The sequence below is a fragment of the Eurosta solidaginis genome, chromosome 5 (genome assembly GCF_040869045.1).
Source record: "Eurosta solidaginis isolate ZX-2024a chromosome 5, ASM4086904v1, whole genome shotgun sequence".
Lineage (NCBI taxonomy): Eukaryota > Metazoa > Arthropoda > Insecta > Diptera > Tephritidae > Eurosta > Eurosta solidaginis.
Window position 1 is genome coordinate 172341121 of NC_090323.1, and position 17187 is coordinate 172358307.

Sequence of the window (17187 nt, forward strand, 5' to 3'; positions counted from 1 at the left end):
TTTAAGGTGCAATTTATAAATACCCTCTCCGGATCTTCCAAATAAGCTGCAATATTATTAGCACAATCCAACATATGACGAGCTACAGTAATGCGATTCATACTAAACGATGAAGAAGCAGCGAAGGGATTTGGCTGTTGTCCGTTATTTTGCTATTTTTTTTTTTTTTTTTTTTGTTTTTTGCAAAGAAACAATTATTTAAATAAATAAAATTTTGAATATTTTCTTATATTTACAGCAGCGTTCATTGGTATTGCCATTGTACCAAGCACCATGCCATCCAATGCTCGAAATAGTGGTGAATTTCGCATGCCACCACGATTATTAGAGCGTTCGCGAGTATTAGGTGTATCATTCGAAGACGAATTGGAAGTTGATGTGCCACGCTGTGATGGTGGTGGACGTTCAGCCACGTGCACCACCTTACCGTCGACATCTGAAAGTGTTGGCTATGTTATATGTGCTTATTACAAAACGTATAACGAAATTATTTGATAAGCTTTAGATTACAAAATTACTCAAGAAGAAGTTCTGACACCCCACCTGTCAAAAAAAATTCTCAAAAAAGTAGTTCACAGGGAAAGTTTTCTTAAATTGTACTATATGATCTACTCGCCTAGTCATTTGCGCTATGCGGGCGCTTAAATCTTTACCGAAAACGATTTTTAAGAACAGCTCTCGAAAAATTGTCTAGCGTCGTTATATTACCTTGTTGATTCATCCCTAAAGACTCTCAGCCAAAGATAATACCATTGATGCAGGGTTAAGGGTTATCATCAGTTCATTGTAGACTTTCAAGAGAGTTTAATGCTCTTGATAAACAGTTATACAATCAATACATCGCCCGGTATGAAGTTGAACCTAAATCCAACCCGAAATCTTTTTGGAATTTCATACGTTCAAAAAAGGGTTGCACAAACATTCCCACCTGTGTGACTTTCGATGATAAGCATTCTCAGTGTTTATCTGATACCGCTAATTTATTTGCCGATTTTTTTAGTTCAAATTTTGTCCATGACAGTGGAAGTGCCTCAAATACCAGTTGTTCTCCAAGTTCTCTTGACCTTGGAACAATGACGGTATCTAAGCTTGATATTATGAACAGCATTTCATCTTTACAACCCTAAACAAAAACAGATTTGGATGGTTTTTCCCCATTTTTACTAAAAAAAGTGCTGTTCCTCCTTGTGTGCCTTTAAAGCATATTTTTAATCTTTCCCTTGCCAAAGGTGATTTTATTGATCGGTGGAAAATTGTATCAGACTCTCCGATGTTCAAATCTGGTAACAAAAATGATGTACGAAACTTTAGGCCTATTTCTAAACTCACCACCTGCTCTAAACTTTTTGAAAAGGTGGTGAACGATAAACTGTATTTCCTTGTAAAAAAAAAAAAATTGATCCGCATGAGCATGGGTTTGTCTGCGGTCGCTCCACAGTTAGAAACCTTGCTGAATTTTCCAAATATTGCATCTCAGCCTTTAAATCTCGTCATCAAGTTGTTGTTGTTGTTGTTGTTGTAGCGATAAGGTTGCTCCCCGAAGGCTTTGGGGAGTGTTATCGATGTGATGGTCCTTTGCCGGATACAAATCCGGTACGCTCCGGTAGCATAGCACCATTAAGGTGCTAGCCCGACCATCTCGGGAACGATTTATGTGGCCACATTAAACCTTCAGGCCATTCCCTCCCTCCCTACCCCCAAGTTCCATGAGGAGCTTGGGGTCGCCAGGGCCTCGTCTGTTAGTGAAACAGGATTCACCGCGGATAGGTGAGGTTGATAATTGGGTTTACTTACTTACTTACTTAATTGCTTGGGTGAGCATAAGCATACACAATGCATAAAGGATGCAGTAAACAAGTGCATTAACTGCATACGAGCAAACAAGCAGCTGAATCTAGGACTTGACGAAAACCATGATACTCTGGATAGAACTTGTCCCGTATACCAACAAAAGCTAGATGCAAGGAAAAGGAAAGTTGTTTATTAGCAACCAAAGAAAATCCTTACAGCAGCGCAAAAGTCAAAATATTATTCAAATCGAGATAGCAATATATACAACTTGGAATGCATTTATCTTAATATTAGTAGTATCAGAGCAAATAAAATCGAGCTGGAACGTCTTATTGAAATAAGAAGACCAAGTATTGTGTTATGTACGGAAACGTGTACAACAGAACATATCTTAGATTCTGAACTTAGTATTCCGACATACAAATGCATTCGTTGCGACTCTCAAAGTAGGCACACTGGCGGTGTTGTCATGTATGTGAATGAAAATATACAATTTAGCATAGTTTGTAATAAAGCTATCAACATGAATGTGTGGTGCATTATTGTAAAAATATACAAATGCGCGTTAAAATGGAAAATCGGTGTACTATATCACTCACCAAGTAGCAGTGACTCCACCTTTATTACTTATCTAAATGAAATCATCACTGAACATCTCAAGGAGGCGGATAATAATTTAATAATTGGTGATTTAAATATCAATGTAAATGTATCGTCAACATACTCAAACCAGCTAACAAGTTTATTTGCACAAATGGCAATGATACAAAGGATAAACTTCGACACAAGGATAACAGAGTACTCGTCTACAAGAATTGATTTGCTATTCAGTAACAATGATAAAGTTAAACCAGTAAATATAGGTGAACATCGCATTTCTGACCATGAGACAATCCACTTCAAAGTGCCAACAACAAAGCTTTGTAAAATGAGAAGGTATGCTACTGTTACATGTTGGGAGTACTATAGTGCTGAAAATCTTTTAACTTTGCTACGAACATGCGATTTCAGCTTTATGTCAATTTCCGGAGTAGAAACTAAAACTAAAGCCCTAAACGAAGTTTTAACTGTGGCTATGCAAGCACTGACTTATATAAAGAGGACCCAAATACAGATAAGAAATAAGTGGTACGACCGAGAATTAACAAACCTGCATAAAAGAAAAATAGAATCTTATAAAACTGCTCGAAATACTGGATTTTGGGACGAATATAACGTCATTAAGAAAATATATAAAAGAACCATAATTTATAAAAAAAAGAAATACATGGAAGATAGAGTAAATCATAACAATGGCGATATGAAACGTATGTGGAAGTGTCTAAAAGACCTCGTCGAGCTTAATGATGTTAAAAAACATATCACTAAAATTGTAATTAACGGTGAATGCCTGGAAAATGAATATGATATAGCTAATGCCCTAAATAACTTTTTTATACAAAGTATTGGTGAAATTAATGATAGCATCGAAGAAATTGTAAATGGGGATGAAATAAGCGCAAATCATAGTAATCCATTTGAAACATTTAAATTTACTGACATTGTAGTGGACGATATTATTATTATCACAAAATCACTTAAAAACAAATATGGCGGCGACAAGCTTTTATCGGAGGGTGTCGTTAAAGATGCCATGACATATACTGCTAATTTCTACAAAGACATAATTAACGAATCCTTAAACAGCGGTATTGTACCTAGTTACTGGAAAATTTCAACAATAATACCTGTTGAAAAAGTAAAAAATACAATGAAACCCGAGGAACTACGTCCAATTAACACGTTACCTACAGATGAAAAAATTATGGAGACAGTGGTGAAGGATCAACTTGTGGCATACTTAGAGAAGCACAATGTGATTATCCCAGAACAATCGGGATTCAGGAAGAGCCATTCTTGTGAAACAGCGTTGAATATGGTAATTGCAGATTGGAAAGAAGACATGGCGGACAAAAAATTTACGGTGTCTGTCTTCTTGGATTTAAAACGGGCTTTTGAAACTGTCGATAGATCTGAGCTATTGGACGTTATGTTTAAAATTGGTATAAGAGGAAAGGCTTTGGAATGGTTCCGGAGTTATTTTGGTGACAGAAAACAGAGAACGATAATTGGAAAGGAGGTTTCATCAGTGGTGGATGTTAACATTGGTTTACCACAAGGCTCGGTCTTGGCGCCAATATTGTTTACATTGTATATCAATGATATCAAAAGATGCTTAAAATAGTGTAAAATACGTCTATTTGCGGATGATGCATTGCTTATCATAAGTGAAAAATATGCAGAATGTGCCATGCTGAAAGTACAAGAAGACCTGGACTCGCTATACAAATGGTTATGCCTTAGAAAACTGAAATTAAATGTCGAAAAAACTATGTTCATGATATTTTGTAAAAACACTAATATCATAAGTAACAATAGTTTAAATAATATTGCGCTGAAGGTAAAAAACATGGAAATCCAAAGAGTAGACAAAATTAAGTATTTAGGAGTTTTGATTGATGATAATCTAAATTTTGGAGAGCATGTAACTTATCTGGAAAGGAAAATTGCACAGAAAATAGGCTTCATGTATAGAACATGTAAACATATCAGTCAAAGTCATAAAATATTGGTATATCGTTCAATTATTGAACCACACTTTATTTATTGTCCTACTATTCTGCTATTAAGTAATGATATATATATTAAGAAACTTCAAATACAGCAAAACAAGGCAATGCGATTTATTTTAAAATGTCCTCCAAGAACGCCAAAAATTGTAATGCTCAATAGATTAAACTGGCTTAGTATTAAACAGTCAGTTAGTTATTTCACATTGAAATTTATACACCAACTTAGGTTAGGAATGTTACCGAATTACCTGAGTAGTAAAATACATTATAATCATGAAATCCACAATTATGGAACAAGAAATTGCAATAATATAAGACTGCCTAGAATAAGAACTGAGTTCGCCAAAAGGTCTCTTGAATATTTAGGGTATAAAATGTATAATGAGTTACCTTCTGATTTGAAAGACTGTGAAAATATTAGTAAGTTCAAAGAAAAATTGTTTTTATATTGTACGTCACTAAATGTGACATGAGTATTTATGTTTAATCTCTTATTTTAACCTAAACTAGGTCTTAAAGACCGTAATAATAAATAAATAAATAAATAAATAAATAATTGGCGCTTAACCGTCTAAACGGTTATGGCCGTCCAACAAGGCGCGCCAGTCGCTCCTTCGCTCCGCCAACCGGCGCCAATTGGTCACACCAAGGGAGTTTAAATCGTTTTCCACCTGGTCCTTCCAACGGAGTGGGGGTCGCCCTCTACCTCTGCTTCCATAGGCGGGTTCCGATAGAAACACTTTCTTGGCCGGAGCATCATCTTTCATTCGCATAACATGGCCTAGCCAGCGCAGCCGCTGCGTTTTAATTCGCTGGACTATGTTGATGTCTGCGTATAGCTCGTACAGCTCATCATTAAATCTTCTTCGGTACTCGCCATCGCCAACGCGTAGAGGGCCATAAATCTTTCGAAGAACTTTTCTCTCGAACACTCCCAAAGCCGCTTCATCTGCTGTTGTCATGGTCCATGCTTCTGCCCCATATAGCAGGACGGGTACGATAAGTGACTTGTAGAGTATGATTTTCGTTCGCCGAGAGAGGACTTTAATTTTCAATTGCCTACCTAGTCCAAAGTAGCAATTGGGTTTGGAGAAGCTATATATTGCGCTGGCAACCTGAAAGGTTGCGCTACACATCCCCTTGAATCTGGTATTTTAGTCGCCTCTTACGACAGGCATACCTACCGCGGGTACATTCTGATCCCCTAACCCGCTGGGGTCTCGTCATTTAGTCGATGTTGTTTATACAGACTTTTCGAAAGCTTTCGATACCGTTGTACATAGCATTCTCTTATTGAAGTTAGAAGAGTGTTTCCATTCAACTCTTCTTTCTTGGTTAAACTCTTACCTGTCTAATCGAGTCTCATATGTTGAAATTAGTCATACTAAATCGTACCCCTACGTTGCCACTTCTGGTGTGCCTCAGCGTAGTATTCTTGGCATTTGCTATTTCTACTTTTTATTAATGATATTAAAGCTTGTAAAGCTTGTTTTAGTACTTCAAAATTCAAAATTCTTACTATATGCGGATGATTTAAAAATGTTTAATGAAATAACCTGCTTGTCAGATACATTATCATTGCAAAGCGATCTAAATAAGCTATCTGATTGGAGTGTGAGAAATAAACTGTCGCTCAACACAAAGAAATGCTTCCAAATGACTTTTGCCAAAATTGTAAATCCAATTGTCACTACTTACACTATTGCTAACACCCCCTATCTAATGTACATGAGTATCGGGATTTAGGTGTGGTTTTTGATTCAGGCTTCACCTTTGTCAATCACATCAATCATATTGTACCTAAGGCAAATTCTAACTTCGGCTTCTTGCGTCGTTATGCGCGTGATTTTAAAGACCCATACACTAAAAAATCACTTTATAATTGCCTAGTATGATCTAAGTTAGAGTATGCCTCAGTAATCTGGAACCCTATTTATGCTTTACACTCCGACAGGATCGAAACAATTCAGCCGATTTACCCGGTTTTCTCTGCAACCTCTTCATTTTGTTGAGCCATTCCCATCGTAAGAGGTCCGTTGCCTATTAATTAACCTTAAATCGCTTAAGTCGATGCGCATAATGCACTCTCTCATGTTTGTTTATGATATAATTTCTGGCATGATAAATTGTCCTAACCTTCTCGAGCAAATTGTCTTTAATGTGCCCCAAAGGGTCCTACGCACTCAAGTTCCGTTTCACGTTAAAACGCTTAGATCTAACTATTTATTGTACGCACCCATTACAAGGTCGCTTGCAGAATTCAATCGAATTTTCATCTCTCAATCTAGATTTTGCTCAGTCCAGATCCATATTTTTGGCTTTTTTGCAATCAAAATATTTTTTAGTATTATTAAGTTTTATCTTTAAGACATTTTGTATTTCTGGTCCGTAAGGTTTTGTACCATTGACTGGTATGATGATAAATAAATAAATAAAATTTGGGACGATTGCAACGCAACTATGGGTAAGTTGATCATCGAAGTCAACTCTGTTTGACTTCACCTCAAAGTAATCCTGTACTCCTCTCGGTTCAATACCACTGGAAGAATTTTCATCAACATTTTAAATCCAAAGTTGAACATTGGGCGATGAAGACGTTGTTATTTTAAATTTAGGCGGGGTGAATGTGTTAAATTTAAAGCTTTAATGTTTTATTATTATCCTGTTATTTAATGTCTGTTGTGCTATAAAACATACATGATCTTATTGTGCTAATATATATTTCTTTTAATGAATGAAATGAAAAAAAATGAAAATTGTCTTCTGCCCCTTCATTTTGTAGCAAATAACTTATTCCATGAAGGTTTAAAAGAGTATTATCGAAGTTTGTTTACACTGCTACAACAACATGGTTTTTCGCCAGATGTGCCTGCCAGTTTAGCACCACATCTAGATTTTTACCATTAAGCTGTTGTTTGTGTAAACGCTTTGGTCCATACCTCAACTAAACAATGCTCTTGAGCAAACTGAATAATCGTAGTTAAGAATTCAATGCAATCGTTCACCAATATTTTCTTCCTATTTCAACATGGTACTTTAAATTTACTTTATGCAGTACCAAACGACATGTTGGTTGTTTTTAAGCTCTTTCGCTCTGGTACTTGCATAATTTGCTATCAGACCGCCCGTCGTAGAACATTTAACATCCACATCTGTGAATGCAGTCGCCCATTAGAACAAGCATGCCTTAACATTGGAACATTTATTAGTTCAACAATTTTCTAAGTATGTTAAGTGTGGCTTATCTGAAACATCAGAGCTTCGAATATTGCCGGTGTAAGGCGTGCCAGTGATAAGAGGTGAATAACATCTACATACCCGAAGATGCGGGCAATCAAAAATTTTGTTCCGGCAGTAGGGCTAGAACCACGTGGTACAGGTTCGTATGAAATGGAAAGCCTTACAACTATTTCTAAATTTTGTTGGACATACATTGGGGTTTGTATGTATATCTATTTATAGCTTTGAATTGATGAGCTTCCGCTTAGTCATAACTATCGACTTTCCACTGTACTGCACCACTTTAATGCGGAAACATAAAGGTTAAGCATATTTCACATTGACTCACCATATTCTTTCAATTGTTTCTCATCGGCAAGAACACGTCCACAATAAATGATACGCTGCTGATCTGCTGCGATATTGGTCTTCTCTGCAATTTTATCCTTGAACTCACGAATTGTCAGCTTTAATTATAAACAATATTTTAATAATATACAATCAAAATTGTCAATGTGGTAGTAGTGCAGTTTACGGTACCCACCCTAAAGTTGGGCCAAGATTTTCGAGTGAGGTATCAAAAGACGCGTATTAATCTCGAGAACAATAATCCGAAGGCGGAAAAGAAAAATTGTATGTCCGGAGATATTTGCAGTTGAAGTTGGCGATTTTAATGTGGTTGTTGTTGTGCATATACCCACAAAAAAAAATTGTGCATCACCGTGGCGGTAGCCACGGCTATACCACACACCCGGACTTGGCATGGCGTAGCCCAGGGTTATTTTTTATAAGCGCGGCCGAAGGCCGCCAACGCAGAAAGGTGTTCTGCGCAAAAATACTATGGATCCCACCCCCGGTTTCGGAGGGACCCGGGGTCTTTTTTCGGTGTTTCGTTAATATCTTTTGAACGAGTAAAAAAAGTAAACTTCCGCTTTCGGATTCTTGATCTAGAAGTGAATACGCGTCTTCTGATACCTCACTCGAAAATTTTGGCCCAAATTTCGGTGGGTACCGTAAACTGCACTATTACCGTCAATGTTAGCTGACAGGCGATTTGTCTCAACCCCATTCGTCATGGGAGTGGTCCACCGCCAAGGTACATCTATAACTTTTCTTAACACAAAAAAAACCTTGCTCATTGCCTAACTTACCTCATTGTCAATACTAAAATCATGCGTTTGTGCATCGAGTGTTTTTACTCTTAAATTTATTAACATTTTGCGTGGTGACGGCTGAGGCCTAACGAGACAATAGAAAAATTATGGCTAATGAATGAAATCGAAAGCACGAGCGCTTACAGATGCAAATACTTATTTGTTGCGGCACAAACCACAGCAAAATAAATTAAAAAAGGTTATCTCCCTTTAATTGCACGTTGTACGTATTTATAGCGTATTTTAACTAAATTCCAATTATTTTGTTGGTGCTGGTTGGAGGAAAAATTTTTTTATTTTCCAGATTTTTTTACATCAGACGACGACGACTGCGAAACGTTGAAAATGTCAAATTCGCGCAATTGACGTTTCTTTGACACCTTTTATTTACACGTTTTTTCTTTGAACTGCAACGTTCACTTCCAATATACCCGCTATCTCGCTCAAACTACTGAAAAACTGGTAATCTACAATACGAGAAGCAGCTGTCGTCCTCTCACACACACACTTCAAATGGGAGCACCCCTAAATGCATTTACGGTTAGGAAAAAATTTCTATTGGTGAAGCGAAAGGCGACAATTTTACACTTTTTTCTTCAGAATTTCTTCATAAAATTATAATTTTTTATGTTGTCGAATTCTTTAAAACACTAAATTTGCTAAATATTTGATTTCTAGTGCAGTCGTACACTTTGTTGCGTTTTTCCAATTATAATCCTCTAGTCCAAAAAAATTTGCATTAGACTTTTGTTCCGCACACGAAATGATGCCGTATGTGAAATATTTTGCCAGCTCTTTCTACTGTGCATTAGCCCCTAAAGGCATAGTTACATAAAGCTTTTGATCGTATTGCATTTATTTGACTTCTTTAAAGCGCTGGCAAAGTTGACATACCCACAGCCGTATAAAACAGCTTATCCAACCAACCTTATGGAAATCAATATTCCACAAAAAATAATTCTCTAAGTCATAACGTATCCAAAACAATGAATAAAATCTACAAAAAGTTATTGAATTCACCAGCTCAAATAGTTTTAGGTTATGGATATGGCGAGAAACCAAAAACCAATTGGTTGGATATGCTATGGTTATAGCGTTGGCGTGATGGTATGTCACCATTAATCGATTACATTGCTTTCCATAAAGCGCCAAATACACGACACGAACATTTCCGCAAACATTCCGCAATCTTGTTCGCAGCTTTGGCCATACACCATACGAACTTTTGCCGAACATTAGTTCTCTTTCAGACAGCGATGAATACGGACAACAATTGTGCTGCAGCAATATTGCTCGCTGTGGCAATTAAGCGTAAAAAAAGAGAGAAGATCGCAAAAAAAGAATTTGGTGCAAAGAATGGTTTAAAAAACGAGCAGTTCTTGGACAAAGTGAGCTTATTAAAGAACTGGAATTCACGTCACAAAATGATTTTAAAAATTACGTTCGTATGAGCAAGGCAACATTTGACCAACTTTTACAAAAAATGTTGCCACTCATAACGAAACGGGATACAATGATGAGAGAAGCGATTCCCCCTCAACACCGCCTTGCTTTAACTTTGCGCTTTCTAGCTAGTGGCAATAACTTTGAAGACTTAAAATTTTTGACAGCAATTTCGCCCCAAACGATTGGGAAAATAGTTACAGAGACTTTTGATGCCATAATATGTCAATTGAAAGATTTTATTAAGGTAATTATTTATTGATTAAATTATTTGTTTTCGACTAAACAAGAAAAGTTTCATGTGTACATGTGTGTCTGAAAATTATTGGTTTTTTGAAGTAAAAATAAAAATAAATTATTCGTCCGTTTCAAACGATGCAAAGAAATTTTGTAAGTTTTCTACCGAGCTCGAATTAATGGATGATGTATGTTCAACGATTCGTACGTTTTGTGTGACTTGAGGTGACATTCTACTACTGTTTATGGACGAGCCGCTACTTAAAGGAGTCGGAACTCTTATTGTATAATTCTGTATGTGTTGGGGCACCGCGTAGTTAAGTTGCGTAGACGTGCGCATTGGGTTTTGCGGAATGACATTTGGTGTTAATATTTAACTTGGGTTAAAAACATTTTGGATTTGAATCGCGTGTCTAAATTCCAATGCTCCCAAGCAACCTTGAAATAAAACATTTGATATGATTTTTCGCCTAATCGTTTTCTGGGAGGCCTCCATTTCACTATATTTCGAAGCCCACGATTGAGCCAAGGAGTCACCTTCTGTGGGTTCGCGGCTGTTGGCAAGTCTCTCGCATGCACTTTTAATAATTGTATCTTGTTCAGAAACTTTTCTTTTGCTTGGTCGAACAGTGAATTCCTAAAAAGAAAGATTTATAAGTTTTTCATTACTTTTCAGCTTCCACAAACAGAAAAAGATTGGAAGGTAGAAGCGAAAAATTTTGATGCACGCTGGAACTTCCCAAATTGTATAGGCGCAATTGATGGAAAACACGTCAATATAACAAAGCCACCTGGATCTGGATCTTTTTATTATAATTATAAAAAAAATTTTTCCATCATTTTAATGGCAGTGGTTAATGCTAATTACGAATTTTTGATGGTGGATGTCGGCACAAATGGAAGAGCGTCTGATGCTGGTCTTTTTAGCGAAACAAAATTTTTTTCATCTCTAAAAAATAAAACATTGAAAATTCCTGACCCTTGTTACGGTCTGCTGTTATGGTCTACGGTTACGGTCCACTTGGGAGCGTTTTCGTGCGAACACACCTAGTGACTGGGGATGGGCGAAAGTTGCGATACAAAAGTATCGAAAACAAAAAAAGACAGACGGGCGATCACTAGCGAAAATTACCATGAGTTTCCGGCAAGATAAAAACGTGGAAGGGTGAAAAAATTTGGTGATCACAAAACATCCTCGCCGGCTGTGCACATACGCAGGTAATTGTCCAGAAACTAGGAAAGAGTCGATAGCGCAAAGCACCGAAACCGTTCTTTCCGACAAATATCGTTTCTACGCGTCTATTTTGGGTGGTAATAAACTCTGCACTGGTTGTGTTGTGTGGACACAAGGTCCAGTTGAAGTAGGTCGGCGTTCGCAGTCACACTTAGTGAGATAAACCTCTTCCTCTACGTTTACGAAGGACACTACCACCTGCGGAAAAGCGTCCGACACCACCTCCGCCTCCAGGGCCAGCAGTACGCTGCCGCGTAATACAATCACCGTCAAAGAGCCAAGTCATCCGGCTCGTACAGGGTAGCGCGAAGCTTTATCGCCACCCGGTTACCTCGACCCAAAGCGCCCACCACCACCAACGGCGCCTACTATTATCACGGGCATCACCATCAATAGTACCTCCCCCAACCCTTCCACTAGCGCCAACCACGAGCGCAACAACCACCAGACGTACCGCCACCACCAGCTACAACGCACACAGCGGGGCCGCGAACATAGGCCTGCGACCACTAATGTTAACACTTGCAACAAGCGGTACTACCGGCTATAACAATACTAGCCGCATCTTTATCAGCTACGTCCATATCGGCTATAACAATACTAGCGCATCTTTATCAGCTACGTCCATACCGGCTATAACAATACTAGCGCATCTTTATCAGCTACGTCCATACCGGCTATAACAATACTAGCCGCATCTTTATCAGCTACGTCCATACCGGCTACAACAATACTAGCCGCATCTTTATCAGCTACGACCATACGGGCTACAATATACCAGCTACAATGACAACCACAGGGCAGCGAACATAGGCCTGCGGCCAGGCCAATTGCGACAACGAATATCAGCGTTCCAATACTGAACTAAATATACGTATGTGTAGCCTCAACCTTGTTCTTTAGCAAGCTGCATCCACTTGTAGTAAAGTTAACTTATTATACCATGCAAAAAAAAGTAGACGTAACGTAAAGTGAAGTAAGGACGTTTAATTAACTTAGAAGCATAAAGAAAGAAAAAAACAAAACATATCTTAATGGTCATAGGTAGGCAATTTGTACTGCCCGTGAAACAAAAAAAAAGTTTCAGGTATTAAAAGTTGCTTTGCGTTACAGTAAAATTTTACTATTACGTTTTAATTAATGCAATTGTTGCGGATATGTTTTTGGAATAAGCAAAAGGTATTGATATGGTTTCTGTAAAGAATAAAGTTTTATTGGTAATTCAAGTTCAATTGCATTATCAGTTAAAACGCATTAAATTTATATTAAGGGATGCAATTAACGAGTAATGCAAATTAACTTACATTATCAACAAAAAAAAAATATATATACTATTTTCTATAATCTATCAGTAAACTGTTAAATTTAGCGATAATGTAAGGTAGAGTACATGCAAATTTTTATTGCTTACTGCCATCTTACTAACCGCAGCATGCCCGTGTAAATTGTGAATAATCAATATGGCATCTACTTTATTGCTTTTTTTCATTATCAACCTCAACTCAAGAAGTGAATGCATTGTCGAGTTTAACTTACAAATCATAAAATTTGCAGTGGAACTTAAATTGCTTCATTCTACATGAATATATGTCAAAAATAAATTTATACATATTAAAGTAATATTATTATATACATACATGAAACCTTTCAAATCTGAATTATTTTCTTTGTTCTTTCATTTTATTATTTTAATTTTATTTTTTTGACTGAGTTGAACTAAACACAAAACAATACCAGCACTGACTGGTACATGCAAAACAGTTTACGTTTCACCTGAACAAGTAAAACGATTTCATTAATTTCACTATAAATTTAAAAGTTCACTTTTTGCTTGAACATGTAAATGATTTCGTTAATTTTTCTATGAATTTAAAAGTTCACGTTTTACTTGAACATGTAAATGATTTCGTTAATTTTTCTGTGAATTTAAAAGTTCACGTTTTACTTGAACATGTGAAACAATTTCTTCGAGGAGTATGATTTACCCCAAATTTAGTCCTAGTTGAGTTTATGACAAATTTTCTTAGTACATATTGCATATTAGTGTCATTATACTATGCGTTATACCGAATTGATATTTTGTTAAAACTTAAAAATGAGTCTACTACAAAAACATATTAATTTTGTAAGGGGGCCCCAATTATCGGGAGTTGTATCCAAACTGTACAGCCCTAAGATAGGTTTATGAATGAAAAGAGAAAGGGCATTTAACCAAATTTCTACTTTGTATGTAATCTATCTACTATTCATAAGCACATTTACTTACAATTTTTTTTGCACCAAGCGTTTATAACCCTTGTCAAAAAAAAAAAAAAGGAGGTGACATAAATATAGGTATAGCTTTAAATATTTCTTTCATAGCATACATACTTTAGTAATAATAATATCTGAATAAACTTGTAATTAGAATGGGAATGCTGGCGCCTACATTCTTTTAGAAGGCACTTAGGTAAAGGGTGGGACATAGCACCGGGCGTCGCAACATCACCCGCGGCGCCCCCTATATATATTCGGCCCTTTTGTTTATTTTCCTTTCCCTTCTTTTATTTTATTTTTTCAGTTTTTTTTTGTTATTTGACTTCAGAGTAGTAACCGGTCATGTCCGGTTCGGTATTTTTTTGTTGCGTTAGATTTCTTTTTGAATTTGAATTTTAAGTTTTGAATTTAACGGTCTGTCCGTGGCATCCGGTTCGACCGGATGTCGTTTTATTTGAATTTTAAGCGTTTTGAGCCGGTCTCTGCGCTTCTGTCAGGTTTTTTTTTTCAATTTAACAGCTGTTAGTTTTGATAGGCATGATAGGAATTTTTTTCTGTCTATGGCGCAGGAACAGTAAGGTTGGCAAGGACCCGCCCTAGCCGACAATGACTAGCCACTGTACACCAACGCATCATGCCGACCGTCTTCCTTACTGCTTCCACCAAAAATGCGTTTCCATAACACCCTCAGCCGCTTCCAAACTGCGAAGAAAAACTACCAATTGTATTTGTAGCTGACGATGCTTTTCCCCTGTTAGAAAATATCATGAAGCCATTTAGCCACAACACACTCAAGGAAGAAGAAACAATTTTTAACTACAGGCTTTCTCGGGCGAGAAGAATTGTTGGAAACTGTTTTGGAATTTTAGCATCAAGATTTAGAATTCTCCTACAAACTATTAATTTATCACCAGAAAAAGTCACGAAAATTGTGTTAACCTGTTGCTACTTACATAACTTTTTACGGAGGCAAAATGAGGAGACGTACTTTGAAGGTGGATTCGATGTTGAAGAAACAGATCCCGGAGCGATAGAATACGCCGATTGGCATAATGACCATGGACTTACAGCTCTTCAAGCTTCAAGTGCAAAGAATGCATCCAATTTAGCAAAAACTACTAGAGAAAAATATTGTAATTATTTTAATACAGTGGGAGCAGTTCCGTGGCAGAACAATATATTAAATATAAGAAAGTGAATCATTTACGGAATAAAAACAAAATGAATGTTTGTATTCACAAAAAAAAAAGAAACAATAAAATTTTGACTTTTTTTGCATTGTGGTAACGCCTGCCAAAGGTTCTTCTTGATCTTTCAAAAAGCATAGCAAATCATAGCACCAAAGAGTAGGAACATATTCATCCTCAGCACCAGCACCAGACTTCAAACTATCGCTCTTTTTTTTTGATTCACGCCGGTATTCCGCCCGCAAACTACTTACTTTTTTTTTAACTGTATCCTTTGTGGCATCAGGATCTACTTCTTTTAATTTTTCGATTAAAGTCGCATAATCATTATTCTTTTTAATTCTATTACAATAATCTTTGCTTTTTACTTGCCACAATGATGGCAAAGATTTATACATTTCAATAAACTCACTCAGAAATTTTTATTGTCCATTTTACTTTTCCGCGCACGTCTGTTCCGTTCAGAAATTACTACGATTATGAGCTATTTCGCCATACACGCACGAACAGTTCGCGCAAATGTTCGCCAAAAATGAAAATATTTTGATTTTTGGCGAACATTTGCGCGAACTGGCAAACACCACCATACACGACAGAAAAGGTCGCAGAAACATGACATAACGGTAATGTTCGTGTCGTGTATTTGGTGCTTAAGGTAAGTTCGATCAGCTCTTTTATGGTTATAAGTCACCAGTAATTGGCCCTTTAACCTAAAAATCGTAAAATTTTCATAAATATGAAGAAAACGCAAAGAATTACAAACATATTCCACAAAAAATAAGTCTCTTTGTCAAAACGTATCCAAACCAATAAATAATATATATATATATATATATATACCATACCAAAACGCCGTAGCCATAACCATACCATAGCCAAACAATTGGTTTTTGGTTTTTCGTCATATCCATAACCTATAAATATTTCAATTGGTAAATTCATCAACTTTTTGGATATTTAATTTGTTGTTTTGGATACGTTTTAACTAATAGCGTTTTCTTTTCTGAAATAAATTGTTGCCTACGTAAATGATAAAGCCTTAATAGAGTTACTCCTACCCCAGAAAATTGTCAACATTTATAGTGCATACAAAGAACATTTCAACTCACCATATTCACTCATATCATAGTGTAAACAAGAAAATTGCGCATTGCGCATGTAAACATTAAATCAGCTCTTTTTTATGGGCAATTCTTACGTCATCTTCCTTTAGCTCTTGTTTTTTCTCTCTTTCTTTCATTCACTCAAACAGTCAACTGTGACGTACATGCGCAGAACGAAGCAATTTTGAACTCTTTTGAACTCGTGAATGCGCAATCTGGGTATTTGATTTGTGTGAGCGAATTGAGAGTTTCACAGAGTTGCACGTCCACACCGCCATTTTATACAGGGTAAAAGTGTAACGCTTTTGCGTTGCGAGCACGCAAAAATTTTCACAAAAGAACGAAATACCCCGTAAAGGCGGTGCCTGTTTTTTAGAATATAACAACAACCCTTGCGCGGCGTACAAAAAGCGTAACACTATAGCCAGAAAAGAAAACGCTATAAGATACTTATTATTTGTAAAATTTGTTATTGTTGTTGTAGCGATAAGGATACTCCCGTAAAGCCTTGGTAAGTGTTATCGATGTTGATAGTCCTTTGTCGGATGCAGATCTGGTACGGTCCAGTAACAAGCACCATTAAGGTACTAGCCCGACCATCTCGCGAACGATTTGGTATGACCACATGAAACCTTCTAGGCGACACCGCCTTCCCACCCCCTAGATCCATGAAGAGTTTGGGATCGCTAGAGCCGCGGCTGTTAAAGAAATAGGATTCGCCACGGGTAGGTGAGGTTGACAATTGGGTTGGAGAAGCTATATATTTCGGTGGCAACCCCTTGAAAGGGGTGTGCTACACAACCCCTTGAATCAATTTGGTATTTTAATCGCCTCTTACGACAGGCAAACCAGTCGCGGGTATATTCTAAGCCCCTAGCCCGCTGTGGAATTTATTCGTAATTTTTTGCATTTTCTTCTTATGAAATTGTCAAATATTTTAGGTTAAGGCAC

The 17187-nt window shown here is 37.0% G+C and overlaps 2 protein-coding genes across 8 annotated transcripts in view; one reads left to right on the forward strand and one right to left on the reverse strand.

Moving 5' to 3' along the window:
• Positions 1–9557, reverse strand: part of LOC137233809 (large proline-rich protein BAG6) — a 29774-nt gene extending 20217 nt beyond the window's left edge. For 4 of the 7 annotated variants that reach the window (XM_067757230.1, XM_067757233.1, XM_067757231.1 and 1 more), the window contains exons 1-5: positions 8921–9557; positions 8774–8861; positions 7972–8089; positions 237–436; positions 24–152 (exon numbers count right to left, since the gene is read on the reverse strand). In XM_067757230.1, the coding sequence (XP_067613331.1) occupies positions 24–152; positions 237–436; positions 7972–8089; positions 8774–8839 (513 nt within the window). In that variant the 5' untranslated portion in view covers positions 8840–8861; positions 8921–9557. Of the gene's footprint in view, positions 1–23; positions 153–236; positions 437–7971; positions 8090–8773 lie in introns of all 7 variants that reach the window. The other 3 variants (XM_067757229.1, XM_067757228.1, XM_067757227.1) reach the window with 3 other exon arrangements.
• Positions 9558–10011: 454 nt separating this feature from the next.
• On the forward strand, positions 10012–15144 carry LOC137254331 (uncharacterized). Its single transcript, XM_067791987.1, has 3 exons — positions 10012–10466; positions 11133–11453; positions 14638–15144. The coding sequence occupies exons 1-3, from the start codon at positions 10224–10226 to the stop codon at positions 15142–15144; spliced, it is 1071 nt and encodes a 356-aa protein (XP_067648088.1). The 5' UTR covers positions 10012–10223.
• Positions 15145–17187: the final 2043 nt, after the last annotated feature.